The sequence below is a fragment of the Gadus morhua genome, chromosome 1 (assembly GCF_902167405.1).
Source record: "Gadus morhua chromosome 1, gadMor3.0, whole genome shotgun sequence".
In the NCBI taxonomy this organism is placed as follows: Eukaryota; Metazoa; Chordata; class Actinopteri; order Gadiformes; family Gadidae; genus Gadus; species Gadus morhua.
Genome location: NC_044048.1, coordinates 18,756,886 through 18,773,812, shown reverse-complemented (window position 1 = coordinate 18,773,812; position 16,927 = coordinate 18,756,886). Strand labels below are relative to the sequence as shown.

Here is a 16,927-nt window from a genome sequence, read left to right as displayed (position 1 = left end):
TCCCTTAAAAGTGGGCTCCCAGCAGGTGCCGAGAACATGGCAGACGTTATTCGATATTACATGCGTTGTTGCCGTGTGCTGGGCTCTTCCTGACTATTGGAGAGTAAAACACGCCCACACACACACACACACACACACACACACACACACACAGACACACACACACACACACACACACACACACACACACACACACACACACACACACACACACACACACACACACACACACACACTTTTATACACTCAGGGAATGCAGCTATCGATTAGGGGGGCAGATCTACGATCATGCTGAAGGGAGAGCTTCCTGTCCACTGGACAGTGGTTGCCGTGGCAGCCTATGGTGACCACCCTGGTAGATGTGGTGGATCTGATTCCTGCTGACCGCAGCGTAACTCGTCAGCAACCGCCTCCCCGCAGCATAGCATCCTGAGCTAATCCCAGCCCGTCCTGCTGCCTAACAGCACTCGCTAGGACTGAAAACACTCACTGCTGGAGATCTGGGGACTTAACAGGTAGAACACACACTTCTTCTTCTTTTTTTTTGGGTACAGGCCACACACACACACACACACACACACACACACACACACACACACACACACACACACACACACACACACACACACACACACACACACACACACACACACACACACACATTGTTTTGAAGTACCGCAGCTTCCTGCTCTCCACACCTACCTGCTGAGCTCTTTATGTGTACTTCTAAGTGTACTTTTAAACCTGGCAAATCCCTTTCCATAATGACTCCAAACCATTGGTTATGGCCTTTTCCCCACCATTATGTTAAAAAGAAATCCATTACGGATCCATTGTTCTTTGTTTTTATGTTTGGTGTGCCTCTGTGCCCACCCAGACATCCGTATAAACTTTTATCTCAGAAGGTGAATGTAAAGGATTCTGGGATGTTGTCAAATCCCTTTTGTGTGTTGGCAGCACTTTGATATGGAAGACGAGAAGAAGGTCGATACGTATCAGTGTGTGCACAGAATCCTTAGGATCAGCAGTATTCACTGTTTTGGGAACTTGATATGGAACGTAACTTATTGAATGCAACAAGTCTTGCAACCCAATTTTGGGGTGATGACGTTGGTGGTTTAGAAGTAATAGACAAAATTGAAAACTGTTTCCAGGAAGAATAAGAGACTTAATCTAAATCATTCTCCAGTATTCTGTTCTAAATGGTTTCACTTGCTAGGTCCCGGATAAATAAATAATGACAAAATGGTCCCGGGGCCAACTGTAAATTCGACTTCAGAAGGCCTAAATGATTAAAACTGCGATGTTTCGTATGAAAGGTAAATGATTCATAAGTAAAAGAGAAAAACTTTCCCTCGGAGCGTTGAGTGATGTGCTTTCTGACACGGGGATTGAAAAAAAATGACTCACTTGACAAGCGTGAGACTTGCCTTGTAACCCACAGAGAATGTGTGGAAGAATGGGATTAAACGCCGCGCACTGCAGCTGCCTGTGAGCCACAGCGAGCGCCAAAGGTGCTGTCAAATCAGCGAGCGCGAGTGGGAGGGAAGATTCAACTGTGGTAGGCCTGGAAGGTCCCATTGCCCAGGAGTTGCTGGAGAATATTAACCTTTCACTGCATGCAGTGTTGGGCACAATTGAGAATGGCAGGACGGCTGGTCTAGTGGGAGGCTCTGTTACACCCTCTAATTTCTATTTGGTAGCTTTCCCTGAGCCTGTTTGCTGTGCTATGCCTGTATTTGATGTTGTGGGGCCGTGTTTGATGGGGATTTCATGCTATCAAAGCAAGGGCGTGAACTGTGGATTTGCCTTGCATATGCTGTCTAACATCATATCCATTTGTGAAACGCATACCGTACGTGTTATATCCCGAAAGAGATTAAACTGTTAATAGCATTAATGTTTGTTGACAGTGTCTGATGCCCTACAACATGAGACGTAAATGAGCCCGGGATGCGGTGTGTGAGTGGAAACGGTTGCTTTTTATATCTGGAAGGAAGGATCCCCCAGTCTGCGTTCCTCCTCAAGATTTCTTCCATCCTAATTAAGGTACTTTTTGTGGTAGTTCTTGCCCTCTTGGGGGCTAGGGTCAGGGGGGTGTCATAGATATATGGTCTGTTAAGCCGTTTGAGACTGTACCAGTGATTAGGGGCTATTAAAATAAAATTGAATCGAATTGAATTATACCTAGCATGATTCAAACCATATGTTGATTTGAACATCGCTGATGATTCAGCCACACACTGCTGCAAGTCATTGATGTTCGTAGGCTCCTTCCACCCGCTTGAACAGCACACTGCTTAGAGAGATTTAAATTTGAGTGCAAACCCAACACAGATGCGTGCAAACTCAGTGCTGGGGGCGGTTGTGTTGAACGTTAGCCTGCCAGTTGTAAACAAGGTTGATGTTACATAGAGCTGTTCTCTCCACGCATGGACACACACACAAACACACTCACACACACACACACACACACACACACACACACACACACACACACACACACACACACACACACACACACACACACACACACACACACACACACACACACACACACAGGCATGCAGGCAAGTTTGTGGTCTTCATCCCTGACCCAAATGTAAATGTTTGCGGACATATACATACACGCATGCGCACACATAAAAATGCACACACACAAAAACAAGTAATCAATTATCTTTACACACACACAATCACTTATGCACGCATGTGTGCGAGCAATCAACTATTCACACAAACACACATGCAAATACAAATACAAAACACACATACGCAATCACTCATGCACAAGAACAGACACAGACACACATACAGACACACCCTCAACCACTCAAACAGAAACAAGCACACACGGCACATCCGTTCCCCTGGTGCTGTCTGTCCTACCTGCAGCCAGCGTGAAGGCAGCAGGCTGCTGCTCTGTAAAGGAGAGAACGCAGTAGCAGAGTGTGGGCCAGACGCCCTGTCAACTCAATTCACCTCATATCTCCTTCAGCCTCCTGGAGGCCTGCACAGACATCATCGCTGCTTAATGAGGCCTAGCCCAAAGAGCAGCTGTCAGCAGGCTAAAGAGGGATTTCCTCTCTCGGAGGATTTTGAAATAAAGCGCTACGCACTGCTTGGCCTAATGGAATTCAATATTCATTTGTTGTCTCGCTCGCTCCCTCTCGCTCTCGCTCTCTGTCTCTGTCTCTTTCCCTCTCCCTCTTGCTTGCTCCGCCCCCTCTTCCTCTCGCCTGCTCTCTCTTCCTTCATGGCGACTGCCCTTGTCGAGGTTACTTAACAGTGATTAAGTAGCTGGACCCCTGTGGTTTAAACAGACTGGACAACTAGCTTGCTCTCTTACTCTGGGTGCTAGAGATAGTAAAAAGCTTTTCGAACATCAATATTAATCAAACAGAATCACTATAAAGCAAAACTGCAAAATAAGCCAGTGTCCATTGCAATGCCTCGGAAATAAAAGTGCAGAGGTGAAGATGTTAAATGACAAAAGCAGAGCTCAAATCTTTTCCATCAGGGTGAAAACTGATACTGCCTTACATGGCTCACAGCTTCCAGCTCTGAACAACTCTCAGACTCCTGCATTGTGCTCTGTGAGTTTTGTCTGCAAATGATCTGCCGTCGACTTTTCACATTTTTTATTGCATTGCCACTCTTCTTCATCGCTGGTCGTGACGTACCCCAAGACTTCAAGGACTGTTAACTTCACTCTGTGTGTCTCTGGTTTTCACATTATTGATCTTTCCGTCACCTTTATGAAAGAACCATTTGAACTCCCGCCATTTATATCCGGCCTCTTTTTTTGATAGTCACTCATGCATTCCTTTATAATAAATGATCCAACCCTTGATTTGAATGTTGATGACTAACCCTTCTCGCAGAGATGATCAATGTGGCACCTCAGAATTCAGTTTGGTATAAATAATAAAAAATAATTTGTGATAATCAAAATAGCATTTACTTGATGGAAATATGCACTGTGTGCCAACACCAAACATGTTTGTTGTGCTTGTATCATCAAATCCGCTGAGATTTCCATCGGTTATGTTAGAAAGCTTGTTTGGAAGCTGCTTTTATGCAGTGATTTCTCCCTGCTTACTGCACACGTCCAAATATAGAAAGCACCAGCACAGTTCAAGAACCAACGTGGGTGGGCGATAAAAGATAGAGATAACAATTCTGCAATGTGGCAGAATACAAAGAACTGTCTTCAATTGCTATTAAAAGAGCAATTAATGGTCAAACTAAATCGTATTGTGCAGGCTTAAAATGGTTCCCGACATGCATAATAGAGATTTCACGGACGAGAGGCAGGAGCAGACGAGAGACAGACTGTAGTAGGGGCAGGCAATTTGACCAGGAGACACGCAAGCATGGACAAACACAGTGTCTGTACACTGCATTGTGTACAGACCACTTGAAAGGGCAGCGAGATTAATTCACATGCTTTCAGGTTATCTTGCCAACAAGGATACACATACACATGCGCACACAAACACAAACACCCTTCTGTATGTTATGTGATACTATAAAATGAGCATAATGCAATTAACTAATTCACACTTTTTTTTTGTAAATGCAGACGTCTGCCAATACATGATAATTCAGTAATACATGCGTATAATACATGCGTATAAGAGTACCGTCTAACTTCTTCGGCTGGAATTCTATTAACACCAAAAAGGAAATCTATAGCGCAATCCATCAGTACAATTTTTGCGTCTTTTCTTTAATTATCCCAGAACGCATTGATTCCTAGTTGTCCTATTGGCTGCCGCATGATGCTTCAGCAGAGCAGCCCCATATGAAAGCAATACAGATACAGAAATTGAATGAGAACTATTTATATTAAAATGAGCTAGGCCAGAAAATACTTTCCCTCCAGTTTCCTAACGATGCTTGACAATCATTGCCTCTTTGATTCTCCGACTGCGTCAGAGCACTCTGTCTTCAAAAAGTTCCAGTGCAGCATGGGTAGTTCCGCACGTATTAAATTACAATAATATTAGCATGTGAATTACATTGGCCCCAAGGTCTCAAGTCTTTTCATTTAATTATCATTTATTAACATGAGTGTACAAATCTAATTTTAATGTTCTGTTTAATAATATTACAGATTATTCTAGTTAAACTTCTGTTATATACCATAGCCTGCACGCTTGATGGCCAAGCAGAGACCTTGGCTTTAAGCCATGCTTTTCGGCTGAAAGCACTTCTACACATTTGTAGAAGAAGCAAAGATAATAGCACCGATTATCTGATTATCTGTCAGAGTTCTTTCTGAGATGCTGGCGGGCGAGATGTCGTGGGGCAGTTATCATTCCCACAACAGTCAATTCACTTTGTCAGTGCCCAAGCCCAGGTGAGAGACACATTTTTATCGCATGGTTATTAAAATAGGGTTTACACACTACAGTTACTAGTGAGATAGTCAGCGTAACACAGTTGGTCCAAATCGTTATTCCGAAGTGTGTGACATTACTTCTGTGCTCACGTCAGTCTTATACATCAATCAAAGACTGACATTGGGGTCATAGCATGGCTCGCATTCATCCTCCTCCTTAAATATCTCCTTATTCCATGAAAGATTTATTTTCCCTTTTACCAGACAACCTTTGTCTCGAAATCTGTCTTGATCTAGACCTTACCAGATTAACAGCCACAAATCCTCTGCCTTGAACTGTATGTTCAAACAAACACACACAAATGCACGCACAGGCAAACGTCATAACATTTCACGTGCTCATGCATTCACTCCATGTTATTCATTAATATGAGCTTGTAGAGATCCTGAACAACCAACACACTTACTATTCACAACATGCTTTTACTTTTCTATCAAGAAAGTCAGTCAGGTAGACCCAGAACCAGCAACACAGGTTCGAAAGTACCATAATGCATTCAACCTTATTTCTATTTCCACTCGAGATTATACATTCATATTATTTTTGGGCTGAGAGCTACTGAAGTAATTTCTTAAAGGCTTTGGGCTGCTGAAAGCCCATTACATATTCATTCATTCGCTTCAGACGTTTCATTTTTGCACAAGAAGACTATCTGAATGGTCAAGGAGGCACAAAACCTCACTGTTTGCAAAGGTGTTCGTTGTTACTAAGTGCTTTTTCTTTTCAAAAGATCTTTTCACATAGTGGTATTTAGAATAAGTTATATTCAATGTCAAAGCAGGAGGATATTATGGTCTTAAAAAAGAGACGATAATGCAGAGGGTTGACTTAAATATAAAATTGGCTTAATACCAGTTAAGTAGTATATACCGGAATTTATTTCCTCTATCATGACATAAAGTTTGGATATTGCTTGTATCAATTATTTTACTGATATTTACCGATGTGATTAAATTCGGAAGTTCTTTATTTTTTACATGTTGTCCGAGAGTGTCAGACAACTTGCTTGCTTAATATTGAGAATGGTCCTCGTGGAGTCTGAATAAATTAAAGCTGCGCTATTCAACCTTTCTACTGCAGCTATTTGCTCCTTTAAAAAACATCTGAACCACAAAGTTCCTGAAGAGTGAAAACATGCCCATCCACAAGTCAATCTACTCGGGAATTTATTCTCATGTGCAAAACATTCCAGTGTTTCCAGGCTGTTCCGATAATTCAGCTGAGCTCAGATTTTCTTATCTGTAGAAATATTTCCTGTTCCCTGTTCCCTGTCAGTACATTTCCCCCCAAATGGGCTCTCATTCGAATACTCTGAATATTCAACCGATTTACTGCCAAGCAAAGAGCAGGGCTTTTAATGAACTACCTCAGCTAATGTCAATCCTTGCAACACATGTCACCCCGCTCAACGGCTGAGAATCGATCTTCCCTTCCCTTTATCGCACGTGCGTGTCTTACTATGTGATTCCGTGGCACTTCCCCTCAAGCCCCTATACATGGCGTGCTTGCTGCATTACCTTCATTAGCTCCCTGTGTGAGTCTGGGGAGGGGGGCTGAGCGGTGAGGCCCAGAGCTGGCGGGGGGGGGGAGAAAGCGGGAGGGTGGGGGAGACCCACGGAGACAGGGAGAGAGTGGAGCGCTAGCTATTAGATGGGGTGGGGGTGGGGGGGGTGTTCTCCATGATAGACCCACCACCCTCCAGCCCCCCACACAGTCAACCCCTTCAACATCAGCGTCGCTGCAGCATCCATTTGCTCTCGGAGACACTCGAGTTAAGAGAACAGCATCATCCACGCCCCTCTGAAGGGCTCTGTGCGAATGGAGGTCTCGCTTGGTGAACGGAAATGTTTCCACTTATCACGAGACGCACTTCTCCGTCCCCATAGGAAAATGATGAATGTAAACAAACCGCTGTCAGTGGAGTGGCAAAGTGACAGATGTTTCGGGGCGAACACGTATTTTTTTGCGCAATCCATTCACAGCAGCACATTATCGTTACAATCACAGCCACGGCGGTAATGTGTGTCGACACGGCGGCGGCGTACGAGTGTATCAAACCCCACGTCTGGAGCAGTGATGATATTGCCGTTATATTGGATGGTCGTTTATCTGGGCCGGCATTAACTATTTATAACCTGGTGCTCTTTCCCTCTGTCGGAGGTGTCCTCCGTCGTGCAATGTCCACACTCGATTTGAAAGTGGAACAAACGTGGCACTCGATGACTGAGTGTTGATATCCCAAGGCCCTGAGCCAAACAAACTCAAATACCAGGAGTTGTAGAGGGGCTCCTCTGTGTTTGGTTACACGTCGGTGATTGCAAGGTAATCTTAGCTTCAGGTGTATTTCCTTTGGAAAGAAATATATGAAGAAACTATGTGTTGGCTTCGAGGTCCGCTGGTGAATTCACCAAGAAGCCCATAATTCATCTTGGAGCCATCCATTGTTGAGCCTTGTCATCCCTGCACTTTTCAACCAATATAGATATAATACTCAGAAAAGGCTATATTTTTGTTAACATAGAGCTTTAGTCTTATCACCCATACATCAGCATATTTTATGAGTGTGGTTGCTACTGCAAGCACATCTACTGTTCTTAAGTTTTCTTTATTCCGTTTGCCTGTTTTTTGTGCAGCTAACGACTCCTGCATACTTTCAGCTGCAGAAATCATTAAACTATCAAAAATAGCTCTCTAACGTCATGAAGGCTTATCTCAGCGTTTTTCAACTCTTTCAACTTTTTAAACTATAACAAAACGCATTCTGGTTGCGTTATGCCTCAGCGTTGTTAAATACTTGATCCTGATTGGTCAATAACCTTCCAAGGGTGTGCATTATCTTTTAACAGTTCAGATTCTATTCCCTACAAAACTATCCACCTCATGGTTCCTGGATTATACAAAAGCAAAGAAAGAACAATCGATTTGCAGCTGATTAAGTCAATAAAACAAACACCCTGTAGATGAAAGCAACTGATATCTCATCACTGTTGGTAAACAATGTGGTGGAGCAAGCCCCCTGAAGATGCCAGGACCGCTGAGTCGCTAACCAGCAAGAGAATCCAGACTCACTTGTTTGGAGTTCACCTGGACTCTACAATGTAATGGGCGTGAGGTTGGACCCAAGAACAGCACAGACTGAGACCAGCGTTGGAACAGTTCAACAGATTATTGTCCAAACAGCGTCTTAAAATCCACAGAAGGTACACAAGAATAGTCCACAACCTGAGCTAGCCAAAACAGTCGGACTTTCTAGCAGAGACCTCCGTGGATGGAATCCAAGCAAACTGGAGGCAGACAAGGGGCGAGCAGGCAGAGGGGTCAGGGACAGAAGGCTGTTTAGGTTACCAGGGCAGGGGCGACGAGGACGGGTCAGGGACAAGCAGGGTCGAAACAAAGGAAGCAATCCGGGAAATAATACTAGAGAGCTTTGCATGCTGCTAAAGACAATATAGCAGAGATTGAGTGCAAAGAGTGGGTTTAAATCAGGTGAGGGAACACAGGTGAAGGTGGTTGCACTGATGAGGTGGGAGTGGCAGGCAGGTGATCAGGAAAAGTACTGGCAGAGCTGGCAGTAGGATGGAAAGCCAGGAGGGGATCATGACAGTACAGAGCTGGCAGTAGGGTGGACAGCCAGGAGCAGATCATGACAGTACCCCCCCCCCCCGGCAATGGACGGCCCAAGACCCGAGTTGGGAGGGTGGAGGGGGCCCGAAGGAGTGCTAAAATTCCGCAGAGGCAGCAGAGTCTACGTCCTCCACAGCAGCAGAAGAAGAAGATGAGCAGGAAGAGGCTGCCACATCGGTGCCCCCCCTTCACCAGAGGATCAGAAGTTCCATCAGCAGATGGGCCCGCAGAAGGTGGAAGTGAGGACGGGGCAGGCTGGTCAGGATGCAGACCGTGAAAGTCTGAAATGAGCTGAGGGTCCACTCTGAACCGAGCCGGCACCCAGGAGCGCTCCTTCGGACCGTACCCCTCTCAATCCACAAGATACTGTATCCCACGTCCACGGCGGCGAGAGCGAAGGAGGCGCCTGACAGCGTACACAGGACCGCCATCAACGAGCTGAGGAGGCAGAGGAGGCGGCATGGGAGGAACCAGAGGACTTTCTTGGACTGGCTTGATCCTGGAGACATGGAACGTTGGGTGGATCCTCATGGACCGGGGAAGCCGAAGATGTACCGCCTCTGGGTTGATGATGCGAGCGATGGGAAAGGGCCCAACAAGCTTGCGGTTCTCCACCTTTATGGGCAGGTCACGGGTAGAAAGCCAGACCCTCAGGCCAACCTGGTAGGCAGGAGCAAGAGTGCGGCGGCAGCGTAGCGGTCAACAGACTTGAGGAGAGCAGTACGTGCCTGGTCCCAGGTACGCCGACAACGGTGAACGAAGGCTTGTGCCGTTGGACAGGCAGCCTACCTCTCTTGGTTGGCAAATAATGGGGGCTGATACCCATAGGCGCACTGGAAGGGTGAAAGTCCAATGGGAGAGCAGGTGAGGGTGTTGTGGGAATAATCAGACCAGGAAGCAGGGTTGTGGTTGATCAAGCAGCAAAGAGTGGTTCATTCTCTCAGTCTGCCCATAGGACTGGGGGTTGAAGCCAGAAGACAGACTGACGGAGGCCCCAACTAGACTGCAAAACTCCTTCGAGAACATAGATGTGAACTGGGGCCCACGGTCAGAGACAATGCCAGTGGGCAGTCCATGGAGACGAAAGATGTTCTGGAGAACCAGTTCAGCTGTCTCTTTGGCAGAGGGAAGATTGGAAAGGGGAATGAAGTGAACCATCTTGCTAAAATGGTCGACAACTGTGAAGATGGCAGTGTGGCCTTTGGATGTAGGTAGGCCAGTTACAAAGTCGGCCGATGAGGAACAGGCAATGGGTGCAGGAAGCCGGCTGTTGGACGACGAGAGGTCTTGTTCTGGTTACACACAGGACAGGCGTTGACATAGCCTCGGACATCCTCCTCCAGTGATGACCACCAGGAGCGCTGCAGCAGGAGGTCTCGGGTCCACTGAATGCCAGGGTGGCAGGTGAGCCGGGAAGCATGCTCCCACTGGAGCACATCGGAACGGAGGTGAGCCGGAACAAACAAGTGGTCAGGGGGACAGGAACTAGGACCAGCCTGGTCCTCAGTGGCAGCCCGCACCCTCTCCTCTATCTCCCAAGTGACAGAGGCAACGAGACAGGGGGCCGGGACGATGTTGGAGGGCTCAACCGTTTCTTCAGGACACTCTGGAAAGTGCATCTGGTTTATTGTTATGAGACTCGGGTCGATAGGACAGTGATTGGACAAGTTGAACCTGTCAAAGACCAGTGCGAACGGGCCTGTCTGGAATTCAGTCCCTTGGCAGATCGAATATATATATTCCAGGTTGCGATGATCAGTCCACACAATGAATGGCACCTTGGCTCCCTCTTGCCAGTGGCGCCACTCCTCCAAGGCCAGTTTCACCGCCGCTAGTTCCAGGTTTTCGACCCCTGCACCAGAGTCAAGTTCCCCGTTTCCCCTGAAGAAGTCCGGGTCCCAGTCCCGGAGTTCCCCAAGTTCCCTGTTTCCCCTGAACCAGTCCGGGTCCCAGCCCCGGAGTCCCCCAAGTTCCCCATTTTCCCTGAAGCAGTCCGGTTCCCAGTCCTGGAATTCCCTCGTTTCCCTGTGTCCCCTGAAGCAGACCGGGTCCCAGCCCCGGAGTCCAGTCCCGAGTCCCAAATTAACGCTTCCGGGTCACGAGCCTGCTCTCAAGCCCAGCAGTCTCGAGCCCACCGCCGCATTCCCTGTTACCAAGTCCAGTTCACCTGCTGAGTCCAGCGACCCCAAGCACACACCCAGGTTTGCCCAACCATCGTGCGGACCTCAGGTGGTTTCTTTACCTATTGGTCAGCTGCGGGTCCGCCCTCCTGATTTGCCATGCTGGTTCCGGCGTCGTCCAGGCTGCCCTCCTAAGCAGTTCAGCCAGCATCCCCTCCGTCCACCTGAGGAGTCCAACCGGCATCCAGGCCGTCCTCCCGAGCAGTCCAGCCGGTCCATCCGTCACCCCCCCCCCCCCTGTTTTGACTTATATTTTGTTTAGGGACGTCTGGAAGCCATCCCATAGAGAGGGGGTACTGTCGGGGTCCTGGGTTTGTGTTTCTAGTGTTGGACTTTTATGTTGGTTTTTCAGTTGTATCTCCTGGGCTTGAACTTCCTGTGTTTGTTTGTAGTCTTCCATGTGCTTCAGTTTGGTTACCCTTGTCTTGTGATTCTGTTTCTCCTCGCCTCACCTGAGTCCCGCCTACTATCCTCATCATTACCTTGTTCCCTGCCCACCTGAGTCTAGTTATTAGTTATTAGTTTGAGGTTGATTGTTGTTTTGTCCAATGTTCTACCTTGTTCCCTGCCCACCTGTGTCTTGTTAGTCATGTGTATTTAAGTCGTTGCCTTGGTTCAGTTCCTTGCTCGATCATTGTTTCTGTTGTCGCGTGCACCTTGTGCCTCTATTTCATGTTTCCAGAGCTTTGAGTGAATAAAACTTGTTGTTTGGAAAATACTCTTTGTGTCATGCATATTGGGTCCTCAACCTTAGCGGCAGGCGTGACATGCATAGCTACCTCCCTTACCCCCCACCACCCCTTCTCCTCCTTTAATATCCTAAAAACACTTACACACTTATTGTGTGTTGGAATGTTCTGACACTTAAAGATAGTATGGCATTTTATCCTAGCTTTCTTTGTTGATTACAGGAATGGGTTAACCTGGCTAAGTAAGTGCTTGGCAATTGCATTATGAATATCTTCACTGTACCGACAGCTATATATGGTTGTTTCTCTCTCCTGACAAATGTACTTATTGTAAGTCGCTTTGGATAGAGCGTCTGCTAAATGCCCTAAATGAATGTAAAACCTTGACCGTATCACCACCCCTGCATCATTCAAGAGTGTCCCATCAGGGGACATCCCGTCATGGTTAATCCGAAACCATCACATACCAACCCACACCGTACAAACACCGACCCCTTCATACTCTTTCCCCTCGCGGTATAGAGTCATAACCCCTATATGACTCACCGTCTTCCCGGGACTTCTGGATGAAGGCGTCAACGCCGCTCTCTCCGTAGTTGCCTTCGGACGCCACGGTGGACACATAGTTCCAGCGCATGGCCTTCACCAGGTCCACCATGGCCTGGGCCTGGTAAGTGTCCGGGGGCACCACCCGGGAGAAGAAGTCGTAGCGGGAGTTGTCGCTGAGCTCGGGGGCGGTGGAGGCGTAGCTGACCTGGGGGATCTGGAGGACAGAGAACAGAGCGTTAGCGAGAGGGGGGGAGGGGGGCTGGAAGGCGTAGCTGAACTGGGGGATCTATAGATGGAGGGCATAGTGTTAAAGAGAGAGAGGGAGGGGGGCCGGGAGGCAGCATGTTGTCAGGATCAGGGTTTTGTTGATGGGGTGGTTGTTGTTAATGATAAATATTGTAGTGTAGCAGGATTAGTGGAATTTGTATCATGGATGTTATTCATACCTGAGCTTGTATTACTACTGTTATTATTTCATTTTGTTGCATTGATATCATTATCATTATTAGTATTATTCCTACTATCCTCTTTGTATTGTCATTAATATCATTCTCATACTATCATTGTCATGCCGGTGAGATTGTTGTGGTTGGTAGTGTTTTTGTGCGCATGTCGACCAGGAGCAGATTTGCTGACACGTGTAGCCATTATTTTCTATAGTCAATAGAGACCCTGTTGTCGTTAAGCGCAACACTCCATCTCTACTGCCTGCTATAGTTCTCCAGGTGTGGTCACTGCTGCCGTTCCTTGGCAGGACCTATCCTTCTGCGTCTATTGGATTGCTCATGTTTGCTGCGACACCTGCTGCCAAACAATCTGTCTGCTTCGGACTAGATACATTTTTAGCAAAGCAATTTGACAGATTGTCTCATATCTTGATAAGAATTATACGGTGTCGTGTATTGTTTATTTTCTTCAAAAAAAAGGGAAAAAAACACACAGGGAAAAAACACAAAAAAGGAAAGTACACACCTTTCTTACATTCAACACTTTCCCCGCTGTTGCACACAAACCTGTTATTAATGTGCCAGAAAAGCTCTGTAATAATGTATTTTTTAATAATGGCGCTGACATCACAGAAGGAAATAAAGAACTTCCTCAATTTAACTACACTCTATTCTGGATTAAGATTTACCATTATTGTGTAAGAGCTCATTTCAGAGTGACAGTATGCTATACAAGGCATCTTCACATTATAATTGAGTGGAGATGTGAATTGGCAAACTAGCTTTACCATTATAGAAGCTATTTATTTTACCAATTGTGTGAAGTGAAATATAGGCCTTAAAAGAGGCCCATCTATATCTCATACATAATAATATAGACCCATAATAAACCAGCTTTGTTCTAGTACTAGCCTACTCGATACCACTAGCATGGGTTCAGTTTTTGACAGTTATTGAATGATTGATGTTACTTTCATACACTTTTACACACTGTTAGGGAAGAGTGATTTGAAGGAGCACGTCACTTTCTTTATCCATCTAATTGTAAATCAAGGATTAATATCTTAATATACTAGATCCTTTTATCAAAATGTTCTAGTTAGGATTTATAATGACACAATTCAATGGATTAGAATTTGACTGCATGTTCCTTAACATTTATCTACATTACCAAATATTCCTAGCTGTCCTATAAAATGTTCATCCACCCCGACTTTTTACCAGGAATGGTCTAAGGGACAAGCTTTAGAGATTAAGAAGAGTAGTATTTTATCTCTTGTGACGGACACAAATCTCCACGGGAACGCAATTGTAAACATCTTGTCAGTTAAATGGAAAAATGGTTAATCTTTTAGTGCTGCCTCATAATTTGTGCAACAGATCCACAGGGCTGTAACTTTCACTCACTGCAGGTCCCCAGTTGTCCTTAAAACATTTGCGGGTTTGCTTGCTTTTCAGCACACAATCCTCCCCTTGCTATCCCTACTTCTTTAGTTTGTTCCCCTTACACTTATTCAGACAGGAGCCCACACAGCTGTAGGCATGAGCTCCTCGGCTGGCTTCTCCTTTGTCTCGGCAGCATTGATGCCTCTGACCTGGCCAACATCAACGTCCCATCGATCGGCCATCGCTGAGCTCAGAGCTTGTTCCCTGCAGCCATTGTCGAGGCAGAGACAGGTCGCTGCACCTCCAGATGGGAAGCATGTTCCCTGAGCATAGTCCCCCCGCCACACCCTGCATTCCCGCACCAGGATGGATGTGCTCGTTAAGGCACAGGAAACAATGTGAACGGGTTACATGTTTGTCCATGTTGTAATACAAAAGGAGACAAAAACAGAACCAATCTGAACGTGTCTCCATTAAATTCATGGGAAACTAAAATAATAAAATTACATCACAGAGGGACGTATCTACTACACACCTGCTGAATGTCTTGGAAATACGTGTTAGAAAGACTATTTTGTAGATTGTACGGGTGTGGTCTGAATTCCCGCCATACACCTACTATGAAGCTCCGGGATTTCCATATGCCTGATTAGAACTGTGCGAGAATATGTAACAGTATAGTGATGTGGGAGAACTTCTACTCAAAAATCTGTTTTGGCACATACCGGGTCGAGAGATGTGTCAGCAAACTGAACAAATGTGGACAAACCTGAGGGGGAAACGGGGAATTGCATAATGGGAGTGTGTAGCGAGGCGGGGTTGGGAGTGGCGGTGATTGTGAGCAGAGCAGAGGGAAAGGTCAGCAGTGAAGTTGTCAATCTGGCATCGTATGTAGGCTCAGCCATGCGGGTTCTTATATGGACAGCTATATCCCCACAGCAAGTGTAAAAGTAGATCTTTGTTCAGGAAAAAAAAATAATCAATGATTTTTATTATACTATTTTAATTTAGATCAATTTTGTAGAAATAATTAGTGACAGTTTTTGCATACCTCAATAGGATTTACAGGTCATTAAAGTCTACCCACTACTGTGACCTACAGTACACTACACAGTACATTACTCCACTGCAGATCAAAGTATACCCACTCTTATAAACTGCACTACACCCCTGCACATCAAAGTATACCTATTATAAACTCCAGTACATGACACCACTCCACATCAAAGTATACCCACTACTATAAACTACACTACACCACTTCCCATCAAAGTAAACCTACTATAATCTACACTACAACTCTGCACATCAAAGTATACCCACCGGTACAAACTACATTTCACTACACCACTACACATCAAAGTATACCTACTATAAACTACGCTACACCACTGCATATCAAAGTATACCCACTACTATAAACTATATTTCACTATACCACTACACATCAAAGTACGCCAACTACTATAAACTGCACTACACCACTGCATATCAAAGTATACCCACTATGAACTACACTTCACTACACCACTACACATCAAAGTATACCCATTATAAGCTACACTACACCTCTGCTCGTACGACAACAGGCGTCCACAGCACTGCCCTCACACAGCTGCCTCCAATTGGGTTAACTCCTTCTGGGCGGGAGGAATCAATAAGGCCCATTGTGCTTGCTTGCAGAGTGTGCTAAACAAGTCCCACATGCTATTCTGCACATTATGCAGTGCTACGCTGGGAGAGACCTTGCCCCTTGACCAGTCCTCTGTGGCATGTCCTCAGCCACTGTGAAGTGGGCGGCCGGGGTCGGCGCGGACTGGTTGGATAAACAGCTGGGGGGAATGAGCGTGTCCGACTGTATGGTAGACGACTGGCTGGAGCATACACTCCTCCCCGACCAGTCCCCGCTCTCAAGACATCCAAAAAAAGATGTGCACTGTCTTGATGTTAATCGTGAGTTAATCATGTTGCTCCATCATTAATATAATTACCCTGATTCCAAAAGTGGTGAAAGACACCGCTAATGATTACTTATCAGGCAACGTTTGCATAGTTACTCCGTTTGCAAAGTGAAAGCGTCTCGTTGGACAATTAGGGCGGGCATGGTTTTAGTTGGAATCAGGGGGAAGGGGAGTGTTGAAAGGTCCTCAAGTACACCATTACTGTGCCGGTTATAAATGGGTGCAAGGGTGAAGGAGAAAGCTGGCAAAATGTTACCCATTCAACCTTGTTTTTATTTTATATTTGTTGTTTGCTATATCGAGGAAGAGTGCGTATCACCTTGAATCTTTCTCGTCTAGTGAGGTCATCACATTCAAACTATTACAATAAGAACAACAGTGCCACAAAGTTTGGGTTCTGGGTCCTGCAGAGACCTTTACCAGGAGAGCTTACGGTATTTGTCAAAAAGGAACCTGATTTAAAAAGAGTGAAGGCCCCAGAGAGGTTAGAAAAACACAAACTTGGGAGCGATTAATTGAATACATAGAAGCATACATACATACATACATAGAAGTCCCTAGAAGCACATTGCTGCTGAGGTATTGCACATACAACAATGTGTATAAACCATAAACACCTCTCTAACTAGGGTTATTTTTTTGTCTGGGAACCAGAAGAGGTAACTAATGGCCAAACAGGAAGTG

The 16,927-nt window shown here is 45.8% G+C and overlaps 1 protein-coding gene across 2 annotated transcripts in view; it reads right to left on the bottom strand.

The window, feature by feature from the left end:
* LOC115549668 (glutamate receptor, metabotropic 4) overlaps nt 1-16,927 on the bottom strand; it is a 143,258-nt gene that overhangs the window by 39,421 nt on the left and 86,910 nt on the right. For both annotated transcript variants that reach the window (XM_030365006.1, XM_030364996.1), the window contains exon 3: nt 12,448-12,664. In XM_030365006.1, the coding sequence (XP_030220866.1) occupies nt 12,448-12,664 (217 nt within the window). The remainder of the gene's footprint in view (nt 1-12,447; nt 12,665-16,927) is intronic.